Source organism: Gobius niger, assembly GCF_951799975.1.
Source record: "Gobius niger genome assembly, chromosome: 21".
NCBI classification, from domain to species: domain Eukaryota; kingdom Metazoa; phylum Chordata; class Actinopteri; order Gobiiformes; family Gobiidae; genus Gobius; species Gobius niger.
In genome coordinates this window covers 14,438,443-14,455,044 of record NC_136872.1, presented here as the reverse complement: position 1 = coordinate 14,455,044, position 16,602 = coordinate 14,438,443, and the positions used below count along the sequence as shown (strand labels likewise).

Here is a 16,602-nt window from a genome sequence, read left to right as displayed (position 1 = left end):
AACGGAACAAAGTATTAGAAGACGTGATAGCTTGTTAAGTGAGAAGGCCGCTGATGCTTTTTTTGGGGGGGTTGTTTGTTTATTCTCCTCATGTTCACACGGCTCTGTCAAGGTGCTCCAGCTTTCAAACAACAAGCTTGTTCAGCGATTTGGTAACTCTAAATTTACAATAAAGGATTTAAGCTGGTAATTGATTTTTCTCTTTTTCTATAGGGGGGTACTGTTAACCGTATTCCCAACTCACAATCTCTCTCGAACATCCTGATAGGCCATGTGAATCGATTACTACATGCAGGTTTCGGGGCTCTTGTACAACTTTATGAGGTGGCAACCACCTAATTGTGTCTGCTCAAAATAATTATCTTACAAGAAAATACTGTAAGTCAGGCTGTAGTGTGAGTGACACACTATGAAGCGCAAATTCAACCTGGAAGACCTACCTGCAGCCTTCATCATCCAATCATCCAATCACGGCCCCATCTCAAGCCGCACCTTTGAGTCAGCCAGTCACGGTAGTTGCTCATCCTGCTTCAGTCACACATCAGCCTGGATCCTCTTCTTAAGCTCCACGGTCAATCAGTTTCCCAGCTGTGCTGCGACCCTCCTCCGCCCCCTCCGCCTGGCCTCTCCTCGTGTCGCCCGGCCGCCCTGGGTCTCTTCCTACCACCAGTCTCAAGATTCCGGCTATCATCCATCATCGCCATGTTGTCCATATATAGTCCAATCTTCCACCGAGGTCCGAGCCCCAATCACGATTCGTGTTCAATAAAAATTCCTAACACATTCTGTCTCTGAGTCTTTTCAGGTTGGCATGATGTTGTCTGTCGAAGAGTTTTTATGCGTGGTCTAAGGCCTATGGAAATGGTATTGGTTGCCTTTTTGTTCTGGTGGACTTGAGAGAAGGGCCATAGGTTTCGTAATAGACTCCCTGGGTGTGAAAAGTTTGCGTGAGCTCGTATTCCTTTTGTTGAAGTGTAGCTGTATTATTTACTTAGAAAGTGAATACTTCTTCCACTACCAAAAATAGGGGACATTGTAACCACCCCACCGTGCGCCCCACGCGTCTGTTTTGTGTTTACCAGCCGCTGCGTGACACCAATGCTATTTTCAATTCGCGGCTCGACCGGGGCTAACTGGACCCAGCCCCTTCGTGCCATTTGCCTTAATGACATGGGGCTGGGTTCTCTGCAGGGTAAGCAGCCTCCATCCTGCGAGTGGCTAAATGACACAGTGGAGTTCATTGATGGAAAAGGATTACACGCCGGCACCTCGGCCAGCCAAGGCGACGACAGCATCTCTGAAGGGCGATACACAAAGAGCAGAACGTACTGGCTCACTGTATGTCAAAGGCTGAGCGCCGGCATAATTTGTGGTGTCACGCTGTTTATCTCGCTGCTTGTGATGCACAACTTGCACAGCGGCCAATGGCAGGCAGTAGATATATGGAACCAAGAATGCTCCAGTATTATCTCATATGCTTTATCAAATTTATATGAAGTGGTGTTCTGCCATCATTTGACACCACATCAGAATCTCGTATTTGCGCCGCATATCCTCTTTCACTTCCTGTCGCCAGCTTTTGTATGGCATTACATCCTATAAAGCATCTGAGAACGGCGAAATACGACCACGGCGGTGTAATAAAGAGCTAACATTATGGCCGTGTCCGAACCTCCTCATGAACCCTTAATCCCTCGCCATAAAGTCAGACTACTACCTTCTACCTCATATCCACAGTCACCGCCCACATGGCATGGTGCCCCACTACCCAGGCCCGACCAGGGTTCATTTTGGAACCGTCATCCCCCCCCCCCTCCCATGGGCAAAAGCGAGCAGTTCTGATACTGGACATGACGTCAACAGACCTCTGGCCTGAATTGTCTGAGAGAGAAAACAGCCCAACGAAGAAAGCATGAAGACATGGTTGTAAGAGGTCATTTCAACCTCTTAACCCTCACCTGAACCAAGCACATTTTGAATTTTTGACATTACCCAAATCTGAAAGCGAGAAGAAAACAAGGATACCTGATGTTGTTAGCATTTGGCCTCTCCCAGCATATTCCTATAGCTCCAAACGGGGGTGAAGTTGGAAGCTACCACGCTCTTCCACGGGCACGCACAAAGACCAGACAGGTACGTATCAACTCGTCTAAGCTCAGGTAAGAACATATCATATTATGGAAGAACTGTGTGCCCTCAGTCATGCAAAAAGACCAAAGATGTTGTTAGCATTTGGCTTCTCCCAGTATATTCCTATGGCTCCAAACGGGGTGAAGTTAGAAGCAACCCAGCTCTTCCACAGGCACACACAAAGACCAGACAGGTACGTATCAACTCGTCTAAACTCAGGTAAGAACATATCTCAGTATGGAAAAACGATGACTTCCTTGAGTTTATTTTTGCTTTCTTTTAGTGGTGCTACTCGCGTTTCCTCCTGTAGGACCTCCCCCCAGTAGAGTTCACGTAAACGTACGCGGATGTTAACGGTGTGAGCTGTGCTATAAGGCCATAATTATCTCCTGTCATAAAAATGGGAACAATTGATTCAAATGGTTCCACATTAAGGTTTTCTAAGTACTTCAGGTAACTTCAGGTACTTCAGTGTTGTTGGCACAGAGAGTCATGAATCAGATCAAATAAAGCCAGAATAAGTCCAGCTGTGGCAAACAGATCACTACTTTAATTTGCTAATCTAAAATATAGTTCATAGACCGCGCGTTAATAGATGATACTTGAACAAAGAAAGCCAATGAAACGGAAATGAAAAATACAGTCAGCGGACGACATGTGGACTGTCCCCTGAACATTACTCTGCGTTACCTATGCCCTCAATTAATTCTCCGCGATCGGCCATCTTGTATTAAAAACGGCCAGATGCTCGGATGGATTCTGTTGGGAGCAATGGCATGCAACAAAGTGATATGAATCTCCCCCCCCTTCAACGCGCTCCGTGCAGCGGCCCACTCTCTGAGGGCTAGTGACACCATTTATGGGGGAGGGAAAAAGAAAATCTCCACTTGTAGATGGGACTGCCTTGACTCTCCCTGTCAGGCTGAGAGAATGTGACGATTTAATGTTATTTTCAATATTTAAAGATATGATTGCGCAGTGAAGATTCCTGTATTATCAAAGGATTTTGTTTCTCTTTTTTTGTACCATTCACCATCCAGGGCCAGCAAAGCAAATAGTTTTGTGCCATGAGTCAGGTTGAATATTCAAACAAAAGATAATTATCTGTGGATTAGCCCCGTTTTTGGCTTTGGAGAGCTCCGCGTGTCGGCTGACTCCAGGGAGAAATGCTTTAATCATTAAGACCCTTTTGCTTTCTGAGAAGTGCCAGAAGCGTTTTACCAAAAAAAAAAGTTGGATTACATTTAGAGCGTGAGGGAGAGCGGCTGTGTTGTATCAGTGCACATTTTGTACCTATCTTAATAAATACATTAAAAAAAAAAAATCTGGGTTACGCATATGTCTTTATTATGAAAGAACCCATAATAAGGGCTGGGTACCGTTACATTTTTTTCGATACCGGTCCTGTAACGATACTTAGTTTACGATATCGATACCTGATACTAGAAATCAATCGATGCTTGAAAACAGAACAGTATTGTTTGGAAGAGACAAAATTGGATCAGGTTCATTTCCATGGTCAAAAATGTGTGAAAAATGGGGAATAATTTGGGGGGGAAATTGGGAGAAATTGTGGCAAAAAAGGCATTAAAAGTAGAGCAAAAATTCAGAAAAAATTGAAGAAAATGGGCGAAAATATCAATAATAAAAATTTACAAAGATGATGAAAAAAAATATTATTTCATTAAAAATAAGGATTTTTTTTTTAATGGGGCAAAAATTGGGGAAAGAATCATTTATTTGAGTTGAAACAACCAAGTCACTTCCTTTAATGCAGCACTAAGTAACTCCTGCCCCTAGAGGCCATAAGCGCAACTGCAGGTGTCTTGCAAGTTGCAATTTTTTAACTTATTAATTTTCCGTGAGAGTAAATACTACACTGACAGAAAAGGCGAAGGGAGAGAGGGATATTGTACATCCAATTAAACAATGGAAATATTATAATATATATTCAAAGTTGGCTGTAAATACTGTTTAAAGTGTGCTAGCCCGCAGTTAGCTTTACCCGTTAGCCTGTTAGCTTTTTCTTCGTGATTCTATTAGTGTGCATTGGTTGCTCCGGTTCGGTGGCAGTCAAGTTGCAATTGTGGTTTTCTGGCCAGAGACACCAGGAGGAGATGAAAGTACCTGCTTGTGATATTTTTATCTTTTCAATGCCAGTAGTCCCGGAATCATTTAACAGTACAGCCCTACCCATAATGTAGTTTAGTTTTTCCCATTTGCACATGACTCACTTTGATCTTTTCAGCACTCAAATGACCACAAGCAAGTCTTTCTGACGATTTGCAACATTAAAAAAAGAACCTTGTGAATATAGTGACACATATTTGTATGAACCTTTTATCATTACCACCATTCCGTCCTCGTGCTTTCACTCAAAGCCTGGAAAGTGGTTGTCACATGTCATCATGCTCTTCCATCATGAAAGGTGCGAGCAATTTTTCACACCCTCATCCTATAGCTTAGCCCCCTTGAGATGTGACATATGCAATATATATATATATAGGTGCGGTTAAATGCGGGGACAGTGTGAAGACAGGACCCGGGGCCATCTCATGAAGCAGAATGAAGCGATCTGCCGCCACCGCTTCGCCCCCTCAATATTATACTTTTTTTTATTATTATCATTCTGCCCCTGTGTGTCACAATCCCCCTCATACTTAGCCATTCATTATCAGCTTTCTGCAAGTGAAACAAAAAGCTTTGGCATTTCAAAGATTACCTGCACTGCCGAGCCCCCCCCCCCCCCACCCCCTTTTTTTTGTTGAAATAATGCCTGTATCTACAAATCTCCAGCAGCGCATACATAAATATCCCGCCTCTAGCTAGTGTTGCAGAAAAAGAGAATCAAAGGCCATTGAGCAAAGGGAATCGCAACATTATATCTATATTTAGCCTGCGTCTTCTTAATTGGCATGAACAGTACAATCTGATAAGGCTTTTGACTGAGACTTTTCTGCTCCAAGAGAGAAATCCGTAAAAAAAAAAAAGTCTAGTGGTAAATGCTGCTGCGCATATTGCAGAACACGATCTTCTGTGTTCAGCGTTGTGGGTTTGAGTCCTGGCTCTGACCATTTGTTCATTTGACCGGTGGAACTTCAAGTACCTCCAAGGCCAAAACCTCCAGATCAAAATTATGAGACTTTGATCGTTGCTCCAGAACAGAAAATCCCCATTATTGTGATCCACCTCGGTTCTCTGGGCTCCTCGGTTCAGTCGATCATCAGAAATCTTGGCGTTTGGTTTGTTTTTTAGCAGGATCTGGCAGACGGTCACACATTAGTCCCATTTTATACTCTCTGCACTGGCTCCCCATCAAAACTTTAGTTCAGACTTTTATAGCCTTGCATGGTCAGGCTCCCAAATATGTGTGTGACCTGCTGCGCCCTACACTCCTCTGGTCGCAACCTTAGGTCCTCGGGCCAGAACATCCTCACTGTCCTAGTGACCCGCTTTAAAACCAGACGAGACTTGACCTTTGAAGCCGCTGCTCCTGAATTGTGGAGCGACCTTCCTCTGTCGCGACGTGTGGCCAATGTGTTTAAAAAGCAGCTGAAGACACGGCTGAGCTTTCAGTTGACAAGGCAATTGTTTCTATGTTAATTTGTGTAATACTTGTATAAAAAAGTTTCTTCTTCTTATGTGTGGGCTTCCTGTTGATTAGAGACTGAGAATGTTTTATTGTTGGCTTCTTGGAAATTAACTTCTGATCCCATAACCCAAATTTCACAAATGTATTTTTACGTCCTACAGCATTGAGCTTCATGTCCCTCCCCTCCCAATACTCCAGTATGTGTGCGGTACTGGTCCATCTGGGCGATGCGAGGTCAATGAACACACCACCTGCTCCGTTTGGGTCGACCGTGTGGAAAGATGGCAGATGTATAGATTTTAGTACTACAAATACCCAGAGATACCCACTGCTACATGCCCATATCCATAATGTCCTACTGCCACAATGGGCACATCCTGGCATGGATGCACCCAATCTGTACACTTTACCCTGGTAGTTGTGAGACCGTTTTTACAGGTTACTGTGCAATTCTGTGTTTAATGAGACTTACAGGGCTTCACTAATTTCGGCAGACAATTGCTCCTTGCATGCTTAGGTGGATTTTATAGGCGTACAAGAGTAAAAACTGCAATAGAGTGGGCATAGAGTTATTACAGTAATATAATGTGAGGAGTTTACTTAAAAATAACATTCGCCATCTCGTAGACACCGCTGCACTGTTAACCCCTTATAGGGCACTCATTGACAAAACACATGCTTAGTTCTGTTTTGACATTTTCAAAATATTTCAATATCATGTAGAAAATCAATATGAGTGAAGTTACCATATGTGGTTCCTTGCCCTAAATTGTAAAAAAAAAGAAAAAAAAGAAAGCCCTTTAAAATTGCTCATTGTCCTTTAAGTGGAGGTAAATGTAAAATATACCAAAAGTACTTTCAGGTCTCGGGGGGTGCAGGTATTCAGGAGACATTGTGTTTTGTGGTATTGATGTTTCAATGATCACACCTGTCATAGGCAAGAGTGTTTGTCATGTGATTGTGCGTTACGTGCAGTGGGCGGGGTCAGTCACCTCCAATTGTGTTTGCCAAATTTTTTTTTTTTACGAAACATAACCTTTGGCAACATAAAAACATAGTCCTATGGTTTATTGGTTCTTTTGTCAAGAAAATACTGTAAGCATGAATAATCAGTGCAACGGGCATGTCCAAATATGATCAAAGCTAGTTAACTCTAGGTTAAAGTGAACAGGGCATATGATCAAATATGGTCCCTGCCTTTTTCATGCTGTAATTTCACTTATTTTACCATGTCCTCCAAAACCAACACATATATCACTTAGCACAAGTATTCACCGATAAAATGTGTGAGTTTCGTCAACTTGCCATGGTTAGTTTTCAAGTTATGTAAAGAAATGTACCATGAATTTAGCCAGACGTGGGTCATTTTCAGACTTCAGAGAAAACAGGAAGTTGAGAGCACGACCGCTCTCTGCTGATTGGTCAAATGCCACAGTATTGGGATCTTTGATGTAGGGTGATCTCTTCTGATTGGCTGAGTGAGGACTACATGCGTCTACCTTGCTGATGTGCAGCAGGGAGGCCATATGTAAAGTGTGCGGAAATTACCGAAAATAGTCACTTGCCCGATAAACGTTTAAGAAATTAAAAGCTTGCTTGCTATTGTGTGTTTTGGAGTGTGTTTTTTTTGGACACCGTAGAGGTTATGCAGATGATGTCACTGCATAGCAACAAGATGAGTGTCGATATTGAGCGCTGTAGTTGACTTGTTTTAACCCTCAGGCTGATTGTGCTCGTGGTTCGCTTTGAAAGAATAAAATGTATGTCAGAATGGCCGAAGCGCAAATCCTCTGTAACTTTACCATTGCAAGGAAATGCCTTGGCAGAGGTCTGTGTATTTTAGCGCTTTTATTGAAAACTTTGCACAGCGCTGTAATTTTCAGATAAACATTCAAGGCAGCAAGAGACAACAGCCCTATTGCGAGTCAGTGCTTTGTTTAACATGTCCACAAAGCTTGTGTTTTTATTTTAGTGGATTACTGTTGCCTATACACGTCTTGTTGACACTGTATATACGCCGTTGCTACTGCCACCTGTTCCTTTTCAATGTCCCCGAATGAACAAAGAAATACCCCCACACAGACCACGTTTCTTCCCTTTTGACCAGCCTTTCACTATTAGCTTTTCTATTGTCGAGCAACAACGCAACTCAACGTCTTATCCGCGGCAAGCTCTTGGTCAGACTGTGATGCGTTTTGCATTTGTATACGTTGGCTCCGCGAGTCTCTTTTCAAATTCATGACACGCGCGCCAATTGTTTATTTATCTGATTGCCTTTGTTTTTACGCACACGCGCCATAAGTCAATAGCGTCACCATCAATCTCCATCATGTATTTAAAAAAAAAAAAAAAAACGTTTGTAGAAGAAATAGACAAATATTATTTCCCCCAATGTTTTTGAAAGTCGTTAAGATCATTAGATGCGTCATTAGGCAAATTACGCTGACCAAAATGCTCCGTTTTGCCCGGTAGTTAATAACTGTATCAAAACAGATTAGCAAACCCACTTCTTGCAACAACAAGTCTATATTAGGCTATTAAACATCGTCTGCTGTGAAAATGCGCGCTGTGGCCACGACGTGCACTCGCATACAGGCCTGTGACTTGTCTTATCTGTTGTTAAAACGCGTGCCGTGGACTCGGTCAGCCCCGTTTTGCCCGGTTCACGTGTGCCTTCGCCTTTACGCGCAGTTAACGCAGCTGATAGCACTATCCGCCCGCTTTAAAAATCTCTCCACTGGATCTCTCCGCTCTCTCTGCTCTTTACTATGCGCGCGGCCATTGGCTCCGCCCCCTGCCCGCGCGTCACCGGCGAGTAGTGCACGCAGGAGTCACTCCCCTGCCTACTTTTAATAGCTTTGTCATGTGATGGAAAGCAGTTGTAAGACAGGTGCCCTCGGTTCATTCTCGGCGAGGGGCAGCAGTCGCCTGTGTGCGAGCGAGCGGGAAGCGTGTGTGGATTTCTTTTTTACTTTTCTTTCTTTTTTTCTTCTTTTTTACCCTTTTTGTACGGACTGTCATTCAGTATCTGGATGGCGTGGGACAGGTGTAACCAGGACTCGGTGTGGAGAGAAATAGAGGTGAGAGCATCTTTGTAAAAAAAAAAAAAAAAAAAAAAAAAAAAAAGACTTCTCTATCTGTGTGGACTGATTCGTATTGGATCCATGGACTGCGCTGACTCTCCCTCACAGTGGTCCGCTATAACTGCGCTCTGCTGTGCTGCTGCTGCTTAGTGCGCGTCTGGATCTGAAGAGTTGAGGATGCGGGGGATATAAACGCAACACGGGAATATGACAAACGGAGGGGACGTCTTTTCTTCGCAGTTTCACGTGTAGTTATGATATTTTGTGCACGGGCTGGGACTATCTCCTTCCTATAGGATCTCTCTTGTGTCTTTTTGAGCGGATTTCGCAGCTTTCCACGCGCACCGGTGCCAAAAAATGACTGAAATGTCTCAAAGTCAGGTATTTGGCTTGCCATTTACGACGACGATTTCAATCCCTTTGATGTGCAGCGTCGTTTATTCACTTTATTTGAGAGAGAGAGAGAGGGAGAGCTATGTCTTGGCGTTTCGCAGGAGCATCGTGCACGGTTCAACATCACCGGCTTGAGGGGAGAGCGTAACGCTGGCTCCATCCCTTTGCTATTTTCACAGTATCCCGTGCGTAAAAGCTGCTCGTCGGTTTTTCCCAAAACCAGCGCACATCAAAAGGATACTTTTTCGTCCTCTCACTTTTCTTTGCTTTTCGTGATGCTTTACAGTCTGCATAGTGTCAGTACGCAGCGTGATTTAAAACAGTAAAAAGTAAAAGGCGCACCTCTGAATTTAGAGGCAGATGGAAGACGCTCAGTTACATTTCGGATATTCTCACATTGTGTTGGGAAGTGCAGCTGTAGATATTTATTTCTCGTGCGTGCATATTCTCTTCAAGCCAGTGCTTGCTGGTGCCATGCGTGCGTAAATCACAGATGCGCTTTTGCTGCCGCTGCTGCTGCTGCTGCTGTGTGCGCCCCGCTCATCTGTCTGGCGGCGCTATTTCATTAGTTCAGGCAGTCCGGGGACATAATAGGGTATGAGACGGCAAGCACGTTGAATGCCATGGCGTTGATGCTTTTGCCATAACGTATATCCCGTGGAATGGACAGTAAAGCATCGAGACGCGATGTACACAGTGGGTTTCGCCACTCCACAGAAGCCTCGCGTGCTTCTGCCATTCCGCGGACAGATGAAGTGTGACACCGGTGTCTGAGCGGTTTTGCCTACTTGGCACGGCCACTCTCTCATCCCCTGCACGCGCTGAGCCAAATACCTCACAGCCCTGCCAGGGGATATCATTCGTTTATCTATCTTGCTCTTACAGCTCGTACAGAACTAATAAAAAACGAGAAGCTTGCAACAAATGTAGCTTTTCACTTCATCTCGTTTGCACCTGCATGTCACAGTGTGAAAATCCAACCTCTGGGGCCAATTCCTTAATAAGGAAGGCTTCAAAGTTGCCAAACTGAAACCTAAACTGCCCATTTTGTGACAAATGTGTGACAGCGCTCTATTATGTGTCTATTATTATCACCTGAAGCTGTCTGCACTTGTTGCCACCTCCCACGTTATTCCGTTATGCCTCTGCCTCCGGGACGCGTGCTCTTCATTTTCAGCCCGAGCGGAGCCGATGATTTGCGTTGGGGAGGAACCGGTAGCAGCTGCTCATACAGGCACACATTGGCTAGATTACATAAAAGTGGCTGGTGAATTACAAAATGTCAACAGGCAGTAGTGTTTAGTAGGGCATGCACGATGTCACTGCGCAGGAGCAATGTAATGGGCGCACAGCTCGTTCTCCAGGTTTGGATAAAAGCAGGATGACTTGATGCAAAGTTGTGGCTTGGGATGTTTGATGAAATGTTTCTCAAAAGCCTCCATGTCTTGTGTGCTCCCCAGTGTGCTGCCTTGGTTGGTGAAGACCAGCCCCTCTGCCCAGACCTCCCTGAACTTGACCTGTCCGAGCTGGATGTCAGTGACTTAGATGCAGACAGTTTCTTGGGTGGCCTCAAATGGTACAGTGACCAATCGGAGATCATCTCTTCACAATATGGGAACGAGGCGTCCAATCTATTTGAGGTAAGTCTGCCACACATTTTTTTTATTTTTTTTATTCCACATGGATTTGGGCCTGTGAAGCAATCTTGAATGCCAGTTTACAAACAAGTATGTCTTTTTAAATTGCTCCGAAGTACAAAAGAGGCGATAACAGCAGAGTGATAAGAGACTGAAGACCTTTGTCCCTTGTTTGGATCCTGGCCGCCACTTTAGGCCCGCTTATCAAAACATTTATTTCAGGGCAAGTTCAAGCAACGCGGCGCACATCAGACGGAATAGCACCGTGTTGCAAAATGCCTCTCAAAGGTTACAGTGTAAAACTTTAATCTTTGCTTCCCTCCCCCCCCTCCTCTCCCCTGCCTCCCTATCCGCTTGCGTTCCATCTAACCGTGGCGTTCCTTTTCTCACCGAGAGTCCACAGAGGGCGATGATCCGACCGGGGCCATAAAGCCATCAGTCTTGGGACTCAGTTGCGGTCCCCAGTTCATTATAGGCCTTTATCAGTGGCAGAGATAGACAAGAAAGAGGCAAGATTGGATGCTTTAGCCGTGTCTCGGGAGGTGAGGTGTGTTTGTGGCACCACTCTTGTCATGTTTTTTTTTTTTTTTTCTTCTTCTTCTTCTTGGCTCTGCTGCTGGCGTGCTCCCTGTTTGCAACTCCGAGGCTGATAAGGGAGTGAATTCTTTCCGCTTTTGGCCACCACAACATCAGCCAGCACCTATTCTAGATTTTACTACAGCGCGCGCACAGCACAGGGATAGGCCTAAGTACTTGGTGGTGTGGCTGCTCCTCTGTCGTCTTAGAGTGATATGGCTCGCAGCCCAGTGAGTTGCTCAGGGGATGGATAAAAATACCAATAAGTGTGTGTGCATGTGAGTGAGGAGCACAGCCAAGGTCTAATTTAGGAACACAATGCACGGTGCAAGGCCAAATTGTACAGAGTCCGTACATTGTGTTGGCAAAATGGACTCAAATTTTAGGGTTCGGTTGATTGTTTTGGCTTGTGACAAAGTGTCTTCGTGCACAGTTCATCCAATCTGTCCAAATGTTGAAGCTATGCCCGAGTTATACATGTTTGAGGTCAAATGGTTTGCGATGGTCAACCCAGGTAGGGACATGTTGATAGTTATTGCAGCTTTGGCCGATGAAGTTGTACATAGCGAACAAAAGTACCCATAAACGTGAAATGTCAGCTTTAGATGTAGCTACTCTGTTTTCTGTGCACCACGAAGTAATTGCAGATACATATTTAGGCCTGTGTATTTGCAAATGTCACCAAGCCGGATGACATGTTGGCATCTTCACTAAGAAGCAGTAACATAGTAAGAATATGGCAGGGCTTTCCTAATCAAGACTTTCAAAAGCCTGTTAATACATTTGCCTGACCAGGGAGTTTTTTTTTTTCCCCCTCCATCTTTGGAAAGTTTCAAGTCACCATATGAAGTGCTCAGTTCATCATACGGCAGGACTGAGCTAATCCTGCTTAATCTGACAGGGGGGGGAAGTTTGCAGCTCGGGGAGGATCAGAGGCTGAGGCTGGAGCAGTGACTTCCAGCGCCCTTTGATTGGCCCCTGCTTACACTGAAGGGAAGCAACCAATCACAAGACCGTGTTAATAACTTAGACTGTGAAAGTTTTCATATTTGGACCTTTTATGTTGTGTTGCATTGACGGCACGGTAGAATGTCTCATGTTGATACCTGGCACTTCTGATGCCCTCATCAACCCAAATCGGGAATCCTGACCAAGCTTCGGCGCTACAATCGGCAACTGCTCCTAAGGCACTGGTTGAAGGATGGGTCAAATAAATGATGTTATTTTAGTTGATCAATGACCAAACATGCCAATAGGGATGGGACGATAATGGAATTTGGGGTCCCGATTAACTTGGACAGAGTAATTGTGATGAACGATATTTGCCAATGGTCTAAAACAAAATCACTGAAACTGCAAAAATGATGGGGATTGGACAATTATTAAATATTCCTCTTCATTGTCTGCTGTGAATGTCATATGGTGTGAGACATAAAGTAAGTATTTAAAGGCAAACTGTAACATTTTGGACTATACTGTTGCCGACAATACAAAACATGCAGCTCATGAGCAGCTCGAAACAGAAAATGCATTTTCTGCAGTGGGTTATCAAAGAATGGACTTGGATGAGGAACTAACCTACTGAAACCTTAAATACAGCTGACTTTAATCACATCTCCATGGAGACTTACCAACTCCCGGTAAAGTTACCGGCACTGGTTATCGGATGGATTTAGCGATTATCTTCTAGCACAATAATCAAAAAATGTGGCGATCGATTAATTGCCGTATTTTTTTAATCACCACGATTAACTATTGTTTATAGTCCCATCCCTACAAGCTAAACAGATGTGTAGCATGTTTGCAAGTTGGTGACACTTCCCAGAGCAACATGTGTAACAACTGGGTGCAGCTGTCCCATTTGAGAATAGGAGCAAGTCCGGAAGCACTTTTTCATGACAGTGGGAGTCAGCTGTGGAGATGACCGGCAGCTCAGAAAGTAAAACAAATGATGTCTTTGGCTTTTTTTTTTTGGTTATGTTATTATGGACAAAGTTCTTTATGTAACAGGGTGCTTTATACCCTTGAGACACTTGAGTAGCATCTTGGATCACGCTGCGTCCCCTGGCTGGCCTTTTGCTCCATCTCCTGTACTCTCCAAACTGTCCCTGACACCGAATGTGAAGAATGATACACTGACACACACACACTTCCCCCTCCCTCAACCTCCGCCTAAGCCGCCCTGTAAACCGCACACCTTCCCCAAATACCCAATAACAGCTCCTGGCCCGGTGTGTGCTTGCCTGACACCTCTTCAAAAACGGGCCGACCATGAAAGTCCACTGGTCTATTTCGAGCTGCAGTTGTTACGGGGGCGGCTCACTCCCAATAAGTTCCCAGTGTACTGCCAAAGATAACGGCACAGAAGCGTGACCGAATGTCTTTTTAAGCCACCGCCGGGCCGGTGCTCAAATGTCACGTGGGAGTGAGGGGGGATGTCAGGCAGCGGCGTGCGCTTTGTTTTCAGGAGGACCGACAATGGGGATGCTAGGTGGCAGTTCCACACGTCCACAGTTAAAAAGGTATTAACAGTTGTCGCTTGTGTGGCTTGAATTGTGGCGCATGAATTACATCGGGGCTGCTGTGGCGATGGTGACAGATAGAAAGAGACAAGCGCTGCCTTCCTTTGTGTCCCGGAAAAACCTGTGGTAGTGAAATGATTTTGGCTAGCAAGCTGTAGGATTAGCTTTGCGTTTATAGGGAACACCGGAAGAAAACCATCCAGACATGCACACTCCACACAGAAAGTCCCACATTGCCTTAGAATCGAACTGAAAATGAACGATTTTGCAGTAGTAATAGATAGGACGATATACTTCTGGGCTCGATATTTGTTGTCTGTACATTTATTAGGACTTTCACCCTATTTTTTAAGATCTACGTTTTAGAGTTGACAAGTATCGCTAGAGTCAATAACATCATTTATCGCGATACTTTCCTGCCTCAATATATCGGACTTCCAATTTATCGAGACAGGCCTTGTAATAGATGTGGCAGAAGTAGCACGAGTAGCGGATTTGTTGCGTAATGTTTTTAAGTACTTTAAATGAAATGTCGGCAATTGCAGTTGTAGCAGTTTTAGTTCGAAGTAAGTAAGAAGAGCATCATGGAAACTACAGACAGTTTAAGTGATGCAGTATCTGCCATAGCCTGCTATCACACAGTATTTTGACTTGTCTTGCAACGTCAGTGTTATTTTGCATATTGACTGTGGATAGATTCGTAGTAATCCATTCACCATTTCTTATATGATTGAATATATTTAGCCCAGACGATATTCCTCAGAAAGAAGACATAACCCCATCACATCAAATCGAGGACAAGCATCTCCATAGACGACAGATGCATGCTAAAAAGTCGGAAAATGTCTGGACTTCCGCCAGCAGAAGCGAAAGCCCGGGGATTTGAAGTAAAAGGTTATGGGCTTTGCAGGTAGTAAAATCAAAATACCAGGGCTTAAAGCATTAGCGGATGATGTACAGTGACATGTGAGGAGCATATGTGGGCAGCCATGTTGGTGGGGGAACGCTCCACTCCAGTCGGACGTGATTGCAGTGGTCTCAAAAGCATTATGGTCTTTGTCTTGCTCGTTTGGGGACAGATGCTCGATAAGCAAAGCAGATTACATTGATTGGGCAATCTTAAGAGAGCTTTAAAGCTACTTGTGTGGGGAGAAATGCTGTAAATATCAAGGGATAGGGCGGCAGGCTTGTTTGTTGGTCGTTTCTGGCATCTGCCATATGGAATACTCTCTGAACCATTCTCTCTCGCATTCATTCAATTCAGACAGTTCAGCTTTTGCCTTAAGATCTGCACGAACCTCCTTGTTGAGAGGCACCAGCACAAACCGCTCTACCGTTGGCCTGCTGCACCTTTATTTCCCCTGTTGATATCATTTTAGGGGTAAAGATAATGTTTTCTTGTGAACAAAAACATAGAATAAGGGTCGTAATCAAGGCGAGCAAGTTCGATGTTTCCTTAGCAACAGAAAATACAATTTGAGGAACTTGCCTGGAAAAAATATCCAGCTTTTTTTTTTTTTTCTGGAAAAAGGAGGCAGCATTTGTTGACGTTGTGACCAAAAACATGTGCCAAAGAGAACAGAAACGGTCCCGCTCACTCGCTCCCAGCGCATACATATATACAAAAGCCACCCTCATTGTCACTGTTGCTACTCCCTCTCCCATGTTTATTTTGCAAATGTATTCTGACATTTCCACACCCGCACCAGCTCACCAGCTCCGGCTACGGCGTGTGTGTGTGTGAATTACCATACCGCACTGTATAAAATAATATTCTTCAAGTGACTCCTTATTAGAATACTCTTTCCCTCATCTCCCCCCGTCTCTGTCACGGTTTATTTTGAACCCGCAGTCCTCTTCTTCTTCTGCGGGACTGACGCGCTTCTCTTTTTTTTTTTTGCTAAAATGAGACGCAAGCTCAAGATGTCCCGAGACGCGTGGTCTTGCAGCTTCTGTCAAATCCACTTCACAACAAGAGCCGCGATGCACTGCAGGGGCTTTTCCGTCTTTCCACTCCCTTATTGGCAAAAGCATTTGTTCCTGGCTTGGGCTTGAGGATGCAGTGGCTAAACAAACATAATCTGGACAATGGTGGCTGGAAGGAGTGGCGAGTGGAGCCGAGAGAACGGATGGATGGTAGCAGGAAGTAGCCAAAAAGCAAGGCCCACGGGGGGTGTCTTTTAGTTTTGGTGGCTGTGTGGCGGGCGCTGGCTCCGTTTGCTGTCCCCATCTCACACTTTCGTGGCTCCCAGTGGGCTGTGCTGTCCGTGGAGGCCAGGCTTGGAGTGTTGAGCCCAGCTGAACCCAGCTGTACCCTCTGTCGCCTCTCATCACTGTGGTTCTGCGTGTTGTGTAACAAATAGGCTGTTTATATGACATTGAAGTAATGCAATGGTGGAAAAGTTTACTTTTGTTTAGATTTTTATGTGTCCAATCATTTGGCTTTGATTTAGTCTTCTATGTATATCATTTGCTAACACTGGTTAACACTGGTTTCGTAGCAGCAGCAGCAGTAGTAGTTGTAGTAATAGTGCATATTGGTAGTGATAATAATATGTAGGATGGGTTTGTGTGTAGTAGTTCACCTGCCAATACAAAGCCTGGAGATATTACTTTTCCACCTCTGGTACTATAATACACGTCCTGTATTTTCCGGACTTTAGTCACAC

The 16,602-nt window shown here is 44.5% G+C and overlaps 1 protein-coding gene across 6 annotated transcripts in view; it reads left to right on the top strand.

Annotated features, from left to right (window-relative positions):
* Positions 1-16,602, top strand: part of ppargc1a (peroxisome proliferator-activated receptor gamma, coactivator 1 alpha) — a 308,069-nt gene that overhangs the window by 253,727 nt on the left and 37,740 nt on the right. For 3 of the 6 annotated variants that reach the window (XM_079580342.1, XM_079580341.1, XM_079580345.1), the window contains exon 2: positions 10,659-10,838. In XM_079580342.1, coding sequence (XP_079436468.1) covers positions 10,659-10,838 — 180 coding nt within the window. Of the gene's footprint in view, positions 1-8,575; positions 8,803-8,870; positions 9,187-10,658; positions 10,839-16,602 lie in introns of those variants that run through there. The other 3 variants (XM_079580343.1, XM_079580346.1, XM_079580344.1) reach the window with 3 other exon arrangements.